The 19,287-nt window shown below is 43.6% G+C and overlaps 3 protein-coding genes across 6 annotated transcripts; all 3 read left to right on the forward strand.

Annotated features, from left to right (window-relative positions):
• LOC8077119 (WAT1-related protein At5g45370) lies at positions 2,349–5,011 on the forward strand. 2 transcript variants are annotated; one of them, XR_002451549.1, is made up of 7 exons: positions 2,349–2,662; positions 2,776–2,838; positions 2,912–3,028; positions 3,202–3,487; positions 3,667–3,826; positions 3,946–4,097; positions 4,706–4,842. XR_002451549.1 is itself a non-coding variant. In XM_002465143.2 (7 exons), exons 1-7 carry the CDS (start codon positions 2,424–2,426, stop codon positions 4,863–4,865), a joined length of 1,173 nt encoding a protein of 390 aa, XP_002465188.1. In that variant the 5' UTR covers positions 2,352–2,423; the 3' UTR covers positions 4,866–5,011. The 2 variants fall into 2 exon arrangements, 1 of the variants encoding a protein (XP_002465188.1); XM_002465143.2 differs by having other exon boundaries at positions 2,352–2,662; positions 3,667–3,822; positions 4,706–5,011.
• On the forward strand, positions 6,281–9,480 carry LOC8080462 (WAT1-related protein At3g45870). 3 transcript variants are annotated; one of them, XM_002465144.2, is made up of 8 exons: positions 6,284–6,776; positions 6,917–6,979; positions 7,107–7,223; positions 7,379–7,655; positions 7,853–8,008; positions 8,158–8,309; positions 9,048–9,228; positions 9,322–9,480. In XM_002465144.2, exons 1-7 carry the CDS (start codon positions 6,541–6,543, stop codon positions 9,199–9,201), a joined length of 1,155 nt encoding a protein of 384 aa, XP_002465189.1. In that variant the 5' UTR covers positions 6,284–6,540; the 3' UTR covers positions 9,202–9,228; positions 9,322–9,480. The 3 variants fall into 3 exon arrangements, with proteins under 3 accessions (XP_021307657.1, XP_021307656.1, XP_002465189.1); XM_021451982.1 differs by lacking the exon at positions 6,917–6,979 and having other exon boundaries at positions 6,281–6,776; XM_021451981.1 differs by having other exon boundaries at positions 6,283–6,776; positions 9,048–9,480.
• On the forward strand, positions 10,557–18,745 carry LOC110432388 (brassinosteroid LRR receptor kinase BRL3-like). Its single transcript, XM_021452711.1, is given in 7 exon segments — positions 10,557–10,758; positions 12,882–12,884; positions 16,716–16,823; positions 17,103–17,425; positions 17,427–18,488; positions 18,491–18,592; positions 18,683–18,745. Coding segments are annotated over 7 exon segments (1,863 nt in total).

A 19,287-nucleotide genomic window follows, 5' to 3' on the forward strand; every position in this document is an offset into this window, starting at 1 on the left:
TAGGCGAGTTATGCAGCAGTCGGAGTTACTGATCTTGAGGATGGAGGCTACAAAGAGTTTTCTCGACGCTCACTAGAGTCCTCGCTTGTCGACGGGCCAAAAGTACGAGATATTGTTTGCCTCACCCGGAGGAGTCATTTGTTGGGCGTTTGGTGGAGGGATGAGGGGTATGTGGGGCACTCGTCCCACCTCAAGAATGAGTTCAATGTGTTTCGTTATGGCCTTCTTGGTGGAGCAGAATCTTTACCTATGAAGCAATGGGGCGAGATGAGCGATCGGTAGGGTGATCCTGATGGCTCTCTAGGGGTGGGGGTAGCAATCTAGGCCCCACCCTGAGGGTAACACTATGGGATCAGGGGCTTTGGAGAAAAAGCGCCAAGAGGAGGAGATCAAGAGAGTGCTCTTTAGCTTTCTTGATCCTCATAGTCCAATTGATCATGAATTGGAAGAGACCTCGAGATCCCTAGAGGCAACCATTAGTAAGGTTCCATCATAGCCATGGCGGATAGGATGGGAGGTGGAGGAAAGGAAGGAAAGAAGAAGACTAATGTGGGTCGTAGATTCAATCTAGAAGCAAATTGGCCATCTCAAGATGAAATTATTAGCCCATTAGCCAATATCGTCTCTACCCACTCGTGCATAACCCTGGCATCATCATTGTTGGTTTGAGTCTTCAAAGATAGGCTTCTTACAACGGCGGTGAAGGGGTTCCTAGCATGAAGGGAGGTGATCAAAAGGTTTAAGGCTGCAAAGAAGATCGCGACAACATAGGTAAAGCTTGTTGATGGTATAGCACAAATCCAACCATAAAGTTCTTAGTACAAGTGAAGATTACACTAATATTTCTGTGTAGTTATAATCTGAATGATATGGTTCCACATGCATTTGGAGCATGTGTGCTTACAAGAGATAACATGGCAAAATGGAACAAACTGGGCCAAAAGGCAGATCACCGAACCCCATGCTCGGTCAGCTAACCTGGCCCTGGCCCCAACCAGGCACAATCCTTGTCGAACACAAGAAAACACGTACACTCTAGTGAAGCTTGGCATGTTGATTCAAGACCGATTTGATATGACGACTACCAAGATGTCATCCAAGGATTCAAAAGGCCGGCCCATCAAAGCATGCAAACGTGAAACGTACAAGCCCAAACTATTGGAAAACTGATTTTGGCGAACTGCCAAGCACCTTGGAGGATGTCCTTAATAATTCATATTCTAATGATATTAACAAATTATTTAGAATTGTTTAATATCCATGACATTGATAAGTTGTTACTTAGAGATATTATATTTATTTAGACATTTTGAACAAAATTTTTTGACATATCTATATTGATAGTATAACAACTAATGCACCTATAATTCTTTGATAAGAACTTGAAACACCTTGAAACACAGGGGTTAGTGCATATCATATGTGCCTATACCTGCTGTCTTTAAGATCTCTTTAGAGTAAGCCTTGTTTATTTCTAAAATAAGAAATTTTTTGGGTGTCACATCGGATATTCGAAAGGATGTCGGGAGGGGTTTTCGAATACTAATAAAAAAAATAAATTACAGAACTCGCCTGGAAACCGTGAGATGAATTTATTAAGTCTAATCAATCCATCATTAGCACATGCGGGTTACTGTAGCAACTATGACTAATTATAGACTAATTAGGCTTAAAAGATTCGTCTCGCAATTTAGAACCAAACTGTGCAGTTATTTTTTCATCTATATTTAATGCTTCATGCATGTGTCCAAAGATTCGATGAGATGAGTGACAAGTTTTTGGGTGGAAAACTAATTAAACAGGGCCTAATTATAAAAGCTTAGATATCAATATCCTTGATATTAGCGCCCCTACCCCATCGTAGACATCAATTCAAGTTCTGGCACTAACTTGATATGATGAAAGTTATGAATGATTATTCATGTCATTATAGTACTTAAGGGTGTAATCTATGAGCTAAGATTCTTATTTTCAGAAAATACAAAAGGAGAGTTCATAATTGATATTGTAAACCCAAAAGTTTCAACTCTAATTGAGATAATTTTTTTTATAAAAAATTCAGATTCATTGTCATATAAGATTGCAATATGAGTCACTATAACTTAAGTTAAGGTTTCGATTAAATGAATATTAAAAATACATAGAGGTGACATGCAAGCAAAGGAAAAAAAAAACTATGCATATGGATGAATATGTGTTGTGGGCTTGTGGCCTTGTGGGTAATAATTCTTACCCACCAACAGGTACCATATACTTCGCATAGATGTAGCCTGTTCAAAGCTACACGTCTTTATCAATCATGAATCTTTCAGCTTCTTATTTGTGGCCCCCGACTCCCAAGAGGGTGCAACAGCAACACGGGGGATTTTTTTTTTAGTCAAATCAAAGGTGTGAGTGCAGACGTGCAGTGGAGGGAACTGGAGATGGGAGATGAGAGCAACGAGCGGGAGGGGACGCTGCTCCAGCGGTGCTCGCCACACCTCTGCTCCGTCACGGCATGGCGGGCGCACGCCGGGATGGTCCTCGTCCAGCTCGCCTTCAGCGGCTACCACGTCCTCACCAAGGCCGTCCTGAACGCCGGCATGAACCAGGTCGTCTTCTGCGTCTACCGCGACCTCGCCGCGCTCGCCATCCTCGCCCCCGTCGCCTTCCTCCGCGAGAGGTACCCTACGGTGCGGTGTGCACACCACGCCCGCCGCCGCCGCCGCCGTCTCATCGCCTGTGCTGCTGCTGGTCTCGATCGCTTCAGTTCATTTCCTCCCGTCGTTGTTGCAGAAGGTTGAGGCCTCCGGTGACCCCTCAGCTCGTCGCATGCTTCGCTCTTCTTGGCTTCACTGGGTACGAATTGAATTCCGATCCTTAGCCTCTACATACAACAAGCGCCGACGACACTGATCTTCTTCTGATGCAGGCTCTTCGTGAACCCGCTCCTCTTCCTCGTCGGCCTCCGCTACACCAACGCTTCCTACGCCGCGGCGTTCGAGCCCTCGGTGCCAGTCTTCGCGTTTCTCTTGGCTGTGATTGCCGGGTAATCGTCAGAGATCGATGCACATGCATGCGCATGCAGCTCCTCCAATAGTTTCACTGTCAGTTCAGTTTCATCAGGAGACGTGACCAAATTGAGTGTTCATTCGGAAAGCAAAAGCAGGTAATAAGCTACATTATATTCTGAATAAGACTCTAAATTAAAACTCTTTTCAGCGTTGAAGCGATCAACATCTTCAGCAAGGACGGCATCCTCAAAGTCATCGGCACAGTCGTGTGCGTCTCTGGTGCCCTTCTGATGGCTCTGTACAGAGGCCCGTCCCTGATTGGTCTCCTGGGAGGCGCCACTGCATCACCAGCAAGTGAAAATGTCACCACCATTATTCCTGCTGCTAAATGGCTGACATCTACCGAGCTCGAGGGTGGTGTAGAAACATGGTTTCTTGGTGCCCTGTGCCTTATAGGACACTGTTTCTTGGTGGGTGCTTATCTAGTCATGCAGGTAATGGAAAGTTTGGAGCGCTTATATATCTATGCTTGATTATTGATCCTTTGTGGTTTTAGTATTTATTGACCGTACCAGATCACCTTTAATTTTCCTTAATTATTAGTTCTTACCCAATGTTTGTGCTCATGATTGATGCAAATTAGCACCCTTTTCTGCCGTGACGATTATTACAGGTTTCTGTGATTAAAAGGTATCCTGCAAGCTTATCCTTGACTGCTTATTCCTATTTTTTTGCTACTGTCTTTATGGTGTTCACTGGAGTAGTTGCAACCAATGGGCTCCATGAGTGGGCACTGACAAACACTGAGATCATAGCTGTTCTATACGCTGTGAGTATGTCTAGAAGCCTTTATGCTTAGACCACATCATTTGCATAGCACTGCTGCTAAAGATTTAGGAAATTCCTTGTTAATTATTCTAACCAATTAAAATTCTTACTTGTGTACCTTCAGGGAATTGTTGCATCTTGTATGAGCTATGCACTCATGACATGGGCAAACAAAATTCTTGGACCTTCGCTGGTTGCCCTCTATAATCCACTCCAACCAGCTTTTTCTACCGTCCTCTCTACTATTTTTCTTGGTGCCCCAGTTTATGCCGGAAGGTTTGATTCTACACACTGTCCAATAAGTATGCCAAATGTGATATTTGAACATTATTACTCTCTCTGTCTTAAAATATAAGGTATTGAAGTGTTCAAATTTTATCCTAAATTGTAAGGTATATGTGTGAATTAACTTCCTAATAAAGGAACCAATCACATGTGTGTATCAGTCATAATTGTGTACCACCAGGTTTAAAAAAATAGTAAACACATGATCTCCCCGTGTTTAAGAGAGGGTTAAATGCACCATTTGCTCTGCACCATAATCTATCATAGAATTCCCGCTCGTTATATTTGAGGACAAAGTGAGTATTAGATTATTCGTCAAATCTTGGACCTTTTGAATTAGTAGCTCTTGAGTATTTGTTCTTATTACTTGTTGACTTATACTCTTGCAAGCCAAAAAAAAACCTACATTGACGTACTCGATCAAATATGAAACTGGTGAACTTTTTACAGATATATATATAGCTATTGATATTCTTTGATTATCTCATTATAAACTTAACGAAGTTAGGTAATTCATCATAGAGAAAACAACTTATGTAGCAAAGTAGTATTATATTGATCCTAACCTTTTCTGTACACTTGTATTCAACTGCTTTCAGCATTATTGGGGGAGTCTTCATAATTGCTGGCTTATATCTAGTTACATGGGCTCGCTACAATGAAGTGCAGCGAACAACGACAGATGATTATTTGGACCCTCTTCTTGTGGGTCATCCAAGAATCACTAAGACACAAGAAAGTTCTTTCATGGATCCTTAAATATTAGGGGGATCAAATAGTTGTCTCATTTGTTTTCTCCAAGATATCACTTGGAAGCAACATGTATAGATTCTTTTATATATACAAGATTGATTCTTCTAAACTATGCCGGTCAAACCATTGACAATTTGGCTTTGGGAGATTAATTTGTGCAGTTCCTCATAGAAAATATGTGCATCACTGTTTGGGCTTGGAACATAAATCGATAACGTGATAGCAATTGTATCATCCTATAAATTTAAGTGTTTTGTTTGTGCGTAAAAAAATCTCAAATTTCCAAAACCCTTTCTTGATGCTTTGAATCAAATAGATTTAAGGTCAAATTAAGTCAAGACCTCAACCTCTCTCTTGAATTCTTAAATTATTTTTTAAATAACATGTGTGTTGCATATAAATGTGTGGTTGTATGAAGTGATTTGGATTTACATCATCTTAATTGAATTCTTTGTGGGGTTTAATCTAAACCAAGATTCAAATTCAACTTATAAAAATCTATTTGAATAAATGGTTAAACTTCTTTCCGGCCCATGATCTATCTCATGCCTAAACAAGCCATATCTAGTTTTTGAGCTTTTGGTTGTTAGCTCTTTCTATTATCTTTTATAATTCATATTTAGCTTCTTAGCACACCAAAAGTTAGAAAAGCTCTTCAAAACATATATTTCAATTTCTAAAAGCCATCTTTCCAAATTTTGGAAAGCCAGCTAGTAAAAGCGCCGAAAGCTTCTGGTTTCTAGTCGGTAAAAACCACTCAAAAGCTGAAACAAACAAGCCCTTAGCCCACAATAACCCCATATCCACTTAACATAGTTACCCAATCCTCCAAACCCCTAACCCTAGCCTGGTAAAGAAATGGTCCTCCCAAAAGTGTAACATGCAAGTAGTTAGAAATAAGAGGATATAGGACTGATTTGGGAATTTGGGTCTATTGTTGCACACTAATTTTATATCCTTTCTTTCTAATTTACAGGAGCAGAGATTTGGTGAAAAAATACCCTCAAACAATCTCTTGAATCTCCAAATATATCAAATATAAACATCCCTTATTTTGGATTTCTCACTAGCAAATTTTATTTAAATAACTCTCCAAATGATGATTTAGTGAGTCAATTTTAGAAAGATTTTTGAAGATGTTTAACTCTATATAAACATGGTAATGTAAAATCTGCCCTAAAGACACATGCCCTCACAACGTGGACCACAAGATTTGTTCTGAAATTTGTGCGCGGTAGAAGAGAGATAATTTTCTATTATCTCTCTCCTGCTGTACATGAATTTCGAAGCGAATCCTGTGGTTCACAACACGAGGGTATATGCCCTTGAAAGCGAAGAAACTGTGTTCATATAAACACTACCTGGGTCTTGAGAGTCGAGGGAGTCACAAAGACAAAAGCTATCGAATAGAGGGGAAACAAAAACAATAACAGAGTGGGAGGAGGGCGGCAAGCAGGATTTCCGGTTTGGGACTCCGTTGCGTGTGGCCAGATGTTGCTATCTTTGGCTGGGAGTGGGAGCACTGGCGTGACGTCCACCACTGTACCTGTTGCGTGTCAGGTCCCAACTCCCGAAAGCCACGGGAAGTCCGCAAGGGCGACATTTCCCATTCAAGCAAACAAAGCAACGTCCTCCGAGTAGCAGTAGTACGTGGGAGGAGTGGAGACGAGAGTGGAGGGCGATGGGCGGAGACCGGAGAGCGGCGGCGGCGCTCCAGCGACACTGGTGCCCGTCATGGAGCGTGAGCGAGCGGTGGCGGGCGCACGCCGGGATGGTCCTCGTCATGCTCGCCTACAGCGGCTACCACGTCCTCACCAAGTCCGTCCTCAACGTCGGCATGAACCAGGTCGTCTTCTGCGTCTACCGCGACCTCCTCGCCTTCGCTGTCCTCGCCCCCGTCGCCTTCCTCCGCGAGAGGTGCGCTGCCCCCTGCCCCTGCCCTTCAGTTAATTTCCTTTCCTTGTTGGATATGGATCTTGCTGCAAGCAAGCAAGCAAGGGGGGAAAAAATCACATCTTCTCCTGCCATTTGGATTTGGTCCTTATCCGTTGTTGCAGAAGGGTGAGGCCTCCGGTGACACCTCAGCTCCTCGCATCCTTCGCTCTTCTTGGCTTCACTGGGTACTGATAATCCCTCTGCTGATGGAACATCTATAGAGAAGAGTTCTCTACAGAGTCTTCCAATGGTGACACTGATCCTCTGTCCTTGATTCAATTTATACTGCATTTTTATTTGTATAATATGCAGGCTGTATGGGAACCCGCTCCTGTTCCTCGTCGGTCTCCGGTACACGAACGCTTCCTACGCCGCGGCTTTCCAGCCCTCCATACCAGTACTCACATTTCTCTTGGCTGCCATTGTCGGGTGACTGTCACATATACACCCTACACTATCATCAGAAATTCAGGATGTCTTTATCTCACTCAGTTGTCACCCCTGGACCCACTCTTCAGTGAGACAGTCCTGAATCGGCATCTATTTGCGTGTTAATTAATACTGAATAAGACTAACTTTTACAGTGTTGAAGCCATTAACATCTTCACCAAAGACGGCGTCCTCAAAGTCATCGGCACGGTCGTATGCGTCTCCGGCGCCATTCTGATGGCTCTGTACCGAGGTTCATCCTTGATTGGCCTTACTAGAAGCATGCCCAACGCATGGGCGAGCACTTCCTATCCTGCTGCCCCCAACTGGTTGGCATCAGCCGTGCTCGAGCACGGTGTAGAAACATGGCAGCTTGGTGTCCTGTGCCTTGTAGGAAACTGCCTCTTGGTGGCTGTTTATCTAGTCATACAGGTAACACAACTTTTAGAGCTTGCAATTAATCCTGAATTCCTTTCCTTTTGTGTGTGTGTGTGTGTTCTTGCCGGCAACAAGATAGGACTTCACTGTTTATGTTCATCATTTTTTTTTGAAAGAAAACTGGAGGGGCTTGCGCCCCTACAGTAGTTGATGCAGATTAAGTGTCCTTTTCTCTGCCCTGACTGTTACAGGCTCCAGTGATGAAAAAATATCCTGCAAGCTTATCCGTGACAGCTTATTCCTATTTTTTTGCTACAATCTTTATGGTGCTAACTGGAGTATCTGCAACTAATGGACTACACGAGTGGGCGCTGACGAAAACTGAGGTCATAGCTGTTCTGTATGCTGTGAGTGCCCTTTATGCTTAGACTACATCACTTTTTTATTGGATAACTCTTAGACTACATCACTTGGATGCATAACATATAACAATGATGCTAAGATTTTTCCTCTCCATGGTTCATTGTCTAACAAAAATTCTTACTTGCACCGTCAGGGAATTGTTGCGTCTTGTTTGAGCTACTCAATCATGACATGGGCAAACAAAATTCTTGGACCTTCTCTAGTTGCCCTCTACAATCCGCTCCAACCAGCCTTTTCCACTGTCCTCTCAACTATTTTTCTTGGTGACCCAGTTTACATCGGAAGGTTTGGTTTCACATAATGCCCAATAATTATGCCAATATGATGTTTCAACATTGTTAGGGGGTGTTTAGTTCCCATTTTTTCCCAAAAAAATTTGAGTTTTGGTCCATTATTTTGCAAAATGGAACTAAACACCATGCAAAGTTTTTGGCAAAAAGGTAGTTATTCTCCATTTTGGATTTTGGCCTCAAGAGACAAAAAAAAAAAACCCAAAATGAGCCTCAAGAGGCTTCATGAGTATAATAAATTCTTCATTTTGGATGGAACTAAACATGACCCTAAAAATTTTGGCAGTTTGTATTTCATCACTCCAAAGTAGTTGGCATTTTGCATTTTGGATTCTATGGGGAACTAAACACTCCTTATTGGATTATTCCTCAAATCTTGGACCTTTTGAACTGGTACCTCTGGTGTTGTATTTTTATTAGTTGTTGCATGATACTCTTTCAAGCCAAATAACAACATTTGCGGTGCTTTGCAGAACGTGAAAGTGATCACACATAGTCCTTTTTTGAAACCTCGGCCTAGGCTGCGGTTGGTCGCGCTCCTTGCGCATGTAACTGTTGTTGTGCTGATTTCTTCTTATGATAATCCAAAGCTGGGTTACCGGATCTTTCGGAAAAAAAAACCTCAATGAATTTATGTAATTGATAAAAAGCAAACTAGCATTGATTCTTTTTGAAACGAAGCAGCATTGATCCTGACCCTGTGTACACTTGTATTCAAATCCTTTCATTTCAGCATTATTGGGGGAGTTTCCATAATTGTTGGTCTATATCTGGTTATCTGGGCTCGCTACAATGAAGAGCAACGAGCACCTATGGATGGTTATTTGGACCCTCTTATTGTGGATAATCCAAGAATCCCCAAGACAGAAGAAATCTCCTTCATATAGATCCTTAAATGATCAGCGAATTAAATGGTTGTCTCCAATATGTTAGAAGTAGCATGCATAGATCGCTTTATTTTGTCTTCTGTAATCATAATCTTAACTAAGGTTGTCTGCCTTGTGCAGGGTTGTGCTCGGTGACCTCGAACTACCGTCGACACTACCCTTGTAACAAAACTACTCTTTCTGCTTAATGAAAAACATGCTTTGGCATGATGTCTTATGTTTGTTAAACTTTACATATATATTCTAACAAAGAAGTGGTCAAAAATTCACATTGGAGAATTTGTCATGTCCGTCAAGTACTTAACTTTTAGCTGAAAGTATATATACAGGGTGCTTGGATTCACCTACCTGAAGAGTCCAGGGTCACCTATAATTTGTTCTACCTCTTAATAAAATAAAATACATGCCTAGTCACGATCGTGAAAATAAAAGTCCAAGGACATTTCCGAGCTTTAGTTACCTCCTAAACAAGCATCTTGTTTCACTTCTATACCAACAGATGATTTAAAGCAAAGAGGCACTATTAAATGGGTGAAATTTGATGAGGGTAACACAAGTTTTTCGTTCCTTTTGCAAAAATAAAAAGTTTTTTCGTTCCAATGCTACTATTAAACACGCGAAAACGCTATAACTTCCTTGCAAAGCAACATTTTTTAAATGATTGTAGGGAGTTTGGACCCCTAATGGTTAATACTCCGTCCATCCCAAATTATAAGACATTTGACTTTTTTGTCCCAAAGTTTGACCACTCGTCTTATTCGAAAAATTTGTATAAGAATAGTCAAATTTAAGTCATTCTTGAAGAATTTAATTAATAAACCAAGCCATGACAAAAGAAGTAATATTTTGCACAAAATTTTGAATAAGATAAGTGGTTAAATTTGGTGTCAGAAAAGTTAAATGTCTTATAATTTGAAATAGATTGAGTATATATTAGATAAAAGTGTTTACAAAAAGGTAGAAAAGCAAGATTAAGCAACAATGTGTAACTATTTTTGTTTGAATTTATCAGCCTGAATCATCAGTCATTGCACAGTGTTTTCTCTTGCAACAAATTAACAAATGCTATCAGCATAAGCCAAATTTCGACGAAGCTCGTATAGGATGAAGGAAGTGGTTGAGGTCTAACGGCTTATACGGGATTAGCTGCGTGACGATAGACAGATGAGCAAACCACTTTGGTTTTAATATTATGGATAGAGTTGGCTATATGATTTGTTGCTCAGTCATATTTCCTTGATCCCAACAACCGCAGAGAGTAGATAGTTCGTGCGTGTTGAACCGAGCACGAGAGAGTCACATACTACGCCCGGTGCGAACACCAACGAGAAGACAGCACAGCACAGCACGCAGCAATGTCCATCGGTTGCCTCGCCGCAGTCGTCCTCCTCCTGTCGCTGCTTCACCTTCAGATTGCACCTGCCGACGCCGGGGACGATGCTGCGGCGCTGCTCGGCTTCAAGCACGCGTCAGTAGCCGTTGACCAGCGCGGAGTGCTGGTGGGCTGGGTCAACGACACCTCTAGCAGCTCGCCGTGCACATGGACGGGCATCTCTTGTGCCGATGGGCTAAGGTTTGAGGAGTGGCAGGATAGAGGAAAAGGCTTTCTGTTGCCTAAAGTATGGGTGAGGGTGACAGGTATTGAAGAACCGCTGCGCGAATTCCCAATTCTGTGGGCAGTGGGAACCCTTTTAGGATCGACGCAGTCTGTAGATATGGAGACTACAAGAAAAAGTGATTTTGGTCGAGTTTTGGTAGCAATGCTGGATCCTAAGCTGATCCCCAGAACACTTGACGTAGTGATTGGCGATCACTACTTTGATTTGGTTTTCGAAGTAGAGAGGAAGGGTTTTGATGAGAATGGAGATGACGTGGAGATTGATTGGGATGGCGGAGAAGGGGAAGGAGATGGGGAAGGAAAGGGAGAGGGGAAGGAACCAGAGGCAGACAGTGAGACAAATCCAGCGGATGGCCGAACAGAGGAAAGGGAGAACAAACGTCTCAAAGGAGGTGGGGAGAAATTGAGGGATGGGCCACGATCTGGGCAGGGACCAGCTGATCGTGGTCAAGGACTCAACGAGTTTCAAGATGTTCTTCATCGGAAGGCAGACTTGATTCTTGACAAAGTAGTGGAAGAAGTGTTGGAAGAAGCAGCGTCTAAGGTGCTGAGAGAGGAAGAAGTGCCGGTGGAGGTGACTGATGGAGATGTAGTCGGGCTCCATGAAAAGAATAGTGGGGAAGTTGAGATGGCTATGGAGGTCACTCCGGTAGTGATGCAGCGGGGGCTGACCTCAATGCATGGTACGGTGTTTAACAAGGGGCTGGGAGGAGATTCAGAGCAGGGAGCTGATCTTGGGGAGAGGGAAAGTAGCAGGCTGTCGACCAAGGAAGGGCTTGCTGAATCAAAACTCACGGATGCTGCGCTGATCCCAGAGGTTTTGAGGTCACCATCCAGGGCAAGTCCGAGACTTGCCGAGATGGGGGCTGAGCACACCTTGTTGAAGGCGGAGCGCAGGATGCTGTCCAGGAATCTGGAATCTTTGGAAGGTAATCCATCTACTGATCTTTATAGTAATCCTCTTTTGGCACAAGCTGTAGATAATTTACGGGCTTTGGGTTTAGGAGAAAATTTTAATAGTGTTAGCTCTTTTGAGGCGAATGTTCAAAGTCTATTGGCTAGGGATTTAGCAAGTGACAGACCTGTTACTGAGGGTGGAATGGGGGATGTTGAGTTTTCTGATATTGAATCAGTTGACTCGAGAGGAAAGCATTAGAGTACGTGTGTGAGGATTTAATGGAGGAAGTGTTTGACGAGGATAGCTATCACCTAAATGGTGATTCTAAAATTGTCCAAAGGAAGCGGGGCGCTAAGTCGCCAAGGAAACGAGCTTCGAGAAAATTGAAGGTTAAGATAAACAAAGTAGTTGCATCATGAAAGGAATTTTCTGGAATAGCAGAGGTCTTCGTGACTTGGCTAAATCTAAATTCCTAAATAATACGTCTCGAGAGCAGAAGCTAGACTTCATTGCTCTCCTAGAGACGGGTAAAAAGAATTACTCTCAAGCAAAGTTGGATAGGATTTGTGGGGGGAAAAATTTCGTTTGGCACTGGACTGATCCTCATGGTAGGTCAGGAGGTATGTTGTTAGGGGTGAATTTAGATACCTGCGACGTAGGAAGCATAGAGGCGGGTGATTTCTTTATCAAGTTCCATCTCAGAAATAGATGTGATGGTTTTCATTGGTGTTTAGTGGCGGTATATGGAGCAGCTCAACCAGAATTTAAAGAGAAGAAGTTCCTGACGGAGCTTGTTCAGGCCTGCAGGAAAGAATCTCTGCCTTTGTTGATAGGTGGGGATTTTAACATCATTAGGAACCCCAGTGAGAAAAATAATGATAAGTTTGATAGTCGATGGCCCTTTTTATTCAATGCCATTATAGATGGTTTGGACCTAAGGGAGATTGAGATGTCTGGGAGAAAATTTACTTGGGCCAACTCTAAGAGTGTACCAACTTATGAGAGGCTGGATAGGGTGCTTGTTAGTACAGAATGGGAGCAAAAGTTCCCTTTAGTTACAGTGGATGCTTTGAATAGAGAAATTTCAGATCACACTCCTTTGCTGTTGAGCACGGGAGATAGGGTACAGGTGGCTGGGCAGCATGAGTTCAAATTTGAACTCAGCTGGTTGCTGCTTGAGGGCTTCTTTGAGACAGTAGCTAAGACTTGGAAAAGTGTAATCTGTGGGTATTCTCCTATGAAGAATTGGCAGAATAAGATTAGAAGGCTAAGACAATTTTTGAGAGGCTGGGCCAAAAATGTGGAAGGGAATGCTAGGAGAGAAAAGAAGAAATTATTTAGGCTAGCTGGAGAACTCGACTTAAAAGCTGAAACACAGCTCCTGAATCAACAGGAATTAGACCTGAAACAAAGTCTGAATACAAGAATTGCGCAGCTGCATAGGGAAGAAGAGATCAAATGGTTCCAGAGGGCTAAGACCAAAAATCTGCTAGAAGGAGATAACAATACAAAGTATTTCCATATGGTGGCGAATGGAAAGAGACGAAAAACTAGGATATTCCAGCTTGAACAAGAGGGGAAAGTGATTGAGGGTTAGAAAAACTTAAAAGGCTTTATAACAAAATACTATAAAGAGTTGTTTGGGTTATCACAGAGAAATGAGCTCTCGCTTGATGAATCACAAATTGAAGATATCCCTCAGATCAATGAAGATGAAAATAAAATGCTAATAGACGAGTTTACTGAAAGAGAAGTGAGAGAGGCAATCTTCCAAATGAAACATAACAAGGCGCCGGGGCCTGATGGCTTTCCGGTGGAGTTCTATCAAGTTTTCTGGTCTCTCATCAAAGATGACCTCATGGCCATGTTTCGGGAGTTCCATTTGGATAACTTGCCTCTCTTTAATCTGAATTTTGGAACAATTTGCCTAATCCCAAAACAAAAGGAAGTCAAGCAGGTCCAGCAATATAGACCTATTTGCATGCTGAATGTGAGTTTCAAAATATTTACTAAGGTTTTGGCTAATAGGTTAACTGCGGTTGCCGACAGAATTGTCAGACAATCACAAACGGCCTTCATGCCAGGGAGGAACATTTTGGAGGGTGCAATAGTCTTACATGAAACAATTCACGAGTTGCACAAAAGGAAGAAAGCTGGGGTAATCCTCAAACTGGATTTCGAAAAGGCATATGACAAAGTTAGCTGGTCCTTTGTGCAACAAACGCTTAGGATGAAAGGCTTCTCGCCGACTTGGTGCAAATGGATTGAGGAGGTTGTTAGTCGAGGAAGTGTGGGGATTAAGGTAAATGAGGAGACCGGCTGTAATTTTCAGACTAGGAAAGGACTTAGACAGGGAGATCCTCTCTCTCCTATTCTTTTCAACTTGGTAGCTGATATGTTAGCCATTCTTGTCTTGCGAGCAAAAAATTCTGGGCAATTTAGGGGGCTGGTTCCAAACCTGGTGGACGAGGGGCTCTCTATCCTATAGTACGCGGATGATACAGTCTTATTTCTGGAGGACAATCTAGAGGAGGCTAGGAACCTTAAACTCGTGCTGGGAGCTTTTGAGAAGCTTTCAGGTTTAAAAATTAACTATCACAAAAGCGAACTGTTTTGCTTTGGTGCTGCTAAGAACCGAGGGAATGAGTATAAAGAAATTTTTGGGTGTGTACAGGGAATTTTCCCCCTTAAATACCTAGGAATTCCAATGCATGTCCGGAGGCTTTCTAATAGGCACTGGAATGCAGTGGAAGAGCGTTTCCAGAAAAAATTGAGTAGTTGGAAAGGGAAATTTCTTTCCTCAGGAGGTAGACTAGTGCTGATTAACTCAGTCCTCTCTAGCTTGCCAATGTATATGATGTCCTTTTTTGCAATTCCTAAAGGAGTGCTAAAAAGATTGGACTATTATCGGTCTAGATTTTTTTGGCAGTGCGAGGAACACGGTAAAAAATATAGGTTGGCAAATGGAGTATTCTTTGCAAGCCAAGGTGTATAGGAGGGATGGGGATTCTGAATCTAGAGACACAGAATATTTGTCTTCTTAGCAAGTGGCTGTTCAAGCTCCTTAATGAGGACGGCATGTGGCAAAATGTTCTCAGAAGAAAATATGTTAAGAACAAATGTATAACTCAAGTTGGGAGACGACCAGGGGATTCACACTTCTGGTCAAGCTTAATGGAGGTAAAGAATACAATGCTTAAGTTTGGAAGTTTCAAGGTGAATAATGGCCATGAGGTTAGGTTCTGGGAAGATGTGTGGGTGAGTCAACAACCATTAAAACAACGGTTCCCTAGCCTGTATAACTTGGCCAGGAAGAGAAATGTGTCGGTAGCCAATGTTCTCGACTCAACTCCACTGAATATTTCTTTTAGGCGGGCGATTGTGGGCGAGCGGCTGGAAGAGTGGCTCAGGCTGGTGGCCGTAATAGTACCAGTTTCTTTAAACAACAACAAAGAAAAGTTTGTTTGGTATTTAAAGAAAGACGGCGTATTCACAACTCAGTCGCTGTATAAAGAATTAATGAGGGAGGACAGAATAGGGGGAAGGATTTTTTCTGGAAGACAAAAATTCCTTTGAAAATTAAAATTTTCTTTTGGTATCTAAAGAGAGGAGTGGTTCTAACAAAGGATAATTTATTGAAAAAAAAGTGGAAGGGCGACCCTAGCTGCATGTTTTGTGGTTCAGAGGAGACCATCCAACATCTGTTCTTCGATTGTCGGGTAGCCCGGTTTGTGTGAAATCTGATCTTAATTGTCTTTAACATTCAACCACCTAGAAACACGACTCATTTGTTTGGATCTTGGATAAGGGGATTTACTCCAGGGCTAAGATTTCAATTAATGGTGGGGATAGCGGCCATGTGTTGGGCTTTGTGGTTGAATAGAAATGATATGATATTCCAAAAGGCAACCGCTAACTCCTTTCTGCAGGTGATTTTCAGGGGGGCATATTGGATCAGACAATGGTCCCAGTTATCTAAAGAGGAAGAGAAAGGGGCTCTGATGGAAGGATGTCAGCGTCTGGAAGTAGGGGCATTGCACCTCTTTAGTGGCCATGCCTGGAAGAACCGGAGAAGGATAAAAGAATAGCTCTTTGCTGCTGTTTATCTTTAGACTAGTTTAGAGGCTCTAAGCAGGATCTCTGTTTTTAGTTGCCATGTTTGTGGTCTGAACCTGTAGAGCAGTGGACTCATTGTTGTTTTGTATGCATTGGTTGACACTTGCAATGGTGGGTTGTAATAGGGCTTCCTTTTGCCTCCGTGTAGCGGAACTCTGGTCTAAGTACCCTTTTGTAAGGTTGTGTCATAAGCGTTCACTTGTGAGCGTGAAGGCAGGGATGTTTATTCCGTAATCTTAAAAAAAACCTCAGCGGCATGTCGCTCGCCGGCCGCCTCAGCCTGGACTCCCTCCTCGAGCTGCCGCCCCGGCTAAAGAGCCTCGATCTCAGCAACAATAGATTCTACGGTAACCTCTCAGCATCAGATCACACCCTGTTTAGGCCATGCGTGCTCGAGGACATGGACTTGTCATCAAACAGTTTGGACGGGACATTGCCTAGCGCGTTCTTGGCGTCGTGCGGCGCACTGGAGTTCCTCAACATCTCTAGGAACTCCCTCACCGCCGTTGGGTTCCCTTTCCCTCCATCGCTGCGCACCTTCGACTTGTCCAACAATCAGCTGTCAGATGCCGGCTTGCTAAACTACACCTTCACCAGCTGCGGACACAGTGTTCAGTACCTTGATCTCTCGGCTAACCAGTTCGCCGGAGGCATCCCTGCAACTGCAATTGCGCCGTGCAGCAAGCTAGCCGTCCTTGATCTGTCGTCGAATCTCTTGTCTGGTGCACTCCCTGCTGATCTTGTGGCTGCAGCGCCAGCAACCATGACACATTTGAGCATTGCTAGGAACAACTTGTCTGGGGACATCTCGGCATACGAATTCGGTGTGTGCGCGAGCCTCGTGGGGGCTCAACTGGTCTTACAACGGGCTAACTGGCAAAGGATTGCCGCCAAGTCTCGCGAATTGCCGCCGCCTGGAGATGCTCGACATGTCAAGGAATAAGCTCTCGTCCAGCCTCATACCAGCTTTCTTGGGGAACTTTCCATCACTCAGAGCAACTCCAGCCCAAATCCCTAAATTAAGCCTATAAATTTTTATTTACATGCTATGATAAAAAAAAAGTAGGGGCTCAAATTAAAATCCAACTCCAACCCACCTCCTAAACAAGTAGGATAGGGGGTTCTAGATGTGAGAGGCTGAAACTATAATTTAGGAGGGCATGGAAAATGGGAGCCCATGTAGGAGGTGGGTTGGAGTTGATTTTTTTTAGATCAAGTCTCTAGATTTAGAATAGAGACTTGTTTAGGAGGTGGGTTGGAGTTGCCTCTTCAGGAGACTAAATTTGGCAGGAAACAGGTTCTCTGGTGAGATACCAGACAGCTTAAGCCTGTTGTGCGACACTTTGGTTGAGCTAGATCTGTCGAGCAACCAGCTTATCGGCAGCTTGCCAACAAACTTCACAGAGTGCGTGTCACTTAAGCTGCTCGACCTTGGTAGCAACCAGCTTTCTGGGGATTTCGTGGCCACCATCATCAGCGGCGGCATGCCGTCCCTCCGTGTCCTGAGGCTGCCATTATTCAACGACATCAAAGGAGCAAACCCATTGCCTTCGCTGGCGACTGGCTGTCCATTGCTTGAGGAAATCGCCCTTGCATGGGTCCAATTTACTCGACGGGGATATAATGCCTGACTTGTGCTTGTCATTGTCATTGCCGATGCTACGGAAACTCATACTCCCAAATAACTACCTCAGTGGAAGGATACCGCCATCGCTTAGCCATTGCGCCAATCTACAAGTGATCGATCTCAGTTTCAATCTGCTGGTTGGTCCAATTCCAGCTCAAGTACTGCAACTTCCAAAGCTTGTTGATCTGGTCTTGTGCGCAAACAGCCTCTCTGGTGAGATACCAGACATGCTATGCTCCAACGGAACTGCACTGGAGACCCTGGTGATGAGCTACAACAACTTCACCGGGAGCATCCCTCCGTCCATCATCAGGTGTGTCAATCTCAACTGGCTATCCCTCGCCAGCAATCAACTCACTGGCAGTGTGCCTCTGGGTTTCAGCAACCTCCAGAAGCTTGGCATACTGCAGCTCTACAAGAATTCACTCTCCGGCTTCATCCCCGAAGAAGAACTTGGCCGTTGTAACAACCTCATCTGCCTTGACCTCAACAGCAACTACTTCACCGGCACGATACCACCTCAGTTCGTCGCCAGGGGCGCTATCTCAGGGAAGAGGTTTGCATTCCTCCGAAACGAGGGCGGCAACATATGCCCTGGTGCTGGCTTGCTGTTTGAGTTCTTGGACATCCGGCCACAGCGTTTGGCTGAATCCCAAGCTGCTAAATTTTGCCCTTCGGCAAGGATATACGTTGGCACCACAGCGTATTTGTTCCGCAGCAACGGGAGCATGGTTTTCCTCGACCTCTCATACAATGGCCTGACCGGCACAATCCCAGCGAGCTTGGGGAGTATGCTGTACCTTCATGAACTTAATTTAGGCCATAACGACCTCACGGGTGCAATCCCAGATGCATTCTCCGGGCTGAAGAGCATTGGTGCACTAGACCTCTCACACAATCACCTCAATGGAACCATTCCTCCGGGCATTGGTGCACTGAGTTTTCTCGCGGACTTTGATGTCTCCAACAACAACCTGACTGGTGAAATCTCGAAATCGGGGCAGCTCATGACATTCGCTGCATCACGCTTATATATGACAATAATTCTGGCCTCTGTGGCATCCCTTTGCCTCCCTGCAAACGGGTTGACAGCGGAGGAGAGGAGCCCCAAGATGTGACTGATGATGGGCAGGTGCCTCTTGTCTCTCCAACTGGACTCGGTGTAGGCCTCGCATTTGGTTCCCTTATCGGTATTTTTTTAGGGTATTTGCACCCTTTTTAGCTGGTGATCGTCCTAGTGATAAAAGATGTGTCCATCATGTCAGCACTACCACATTTGGTTTGAGGGTTTTGGACTGGCGGCTACGGCATGGTCTGTGTGACTAGTCAGAAACAATATGGACACAAGGAAAATGGACTCAGCATCCTGATGAGTGCTGACTACATATAATTTCAATTAGGTTCAGCTCAAACCGGCAACCACAATGCCTGCTATATCTTGAATCCCTCCTTCCTCCAGAACAAGCTAGATGGATTTATGTTTGTTATGGGAGAAAGAAAAGTACCTCGAATGCTATAAGCTCAGTTTATTAGCGAAAATTTTTAGCTTTGGTTATTGTAATACTTTCGTTTGTATTTGACAATCATTATTAAATCACAGAGTAATTAGACTTAAAAGTTTTGTCTCATAAATTACAGATAAATTATACAATTAATTTTTATTTTATCTATAATTAGTACTTTGTATAAATCTTAAAAGTTTTTGGTAGGCATGATGTGCATAGGTTGTACTTTTCCGGACTTCCGGTTCGCCTGCATACTGCTGTCAGTCAGGACCAGATCAGAGCACTCACTGTTTGGTACAGTAATTTGGTACGGTCTGAGAAA

Source organism: Sorghum bicolor, chromosome 1 (genome assembly GCF_000003195.3).
Source record: "Sorghum bicolor cultivar BTx623 chromosome 1, Sorghum_bicolor_NCBIv3, whole genome shotgun sequence".
Taxonomy (NCBI): domain Eukaryota; kingdom Viridiplantae; phylum Streptophyta; class Magnoliopsida; order Poales; family Poaceae; genus Sorghum; species Sorghum bicolor.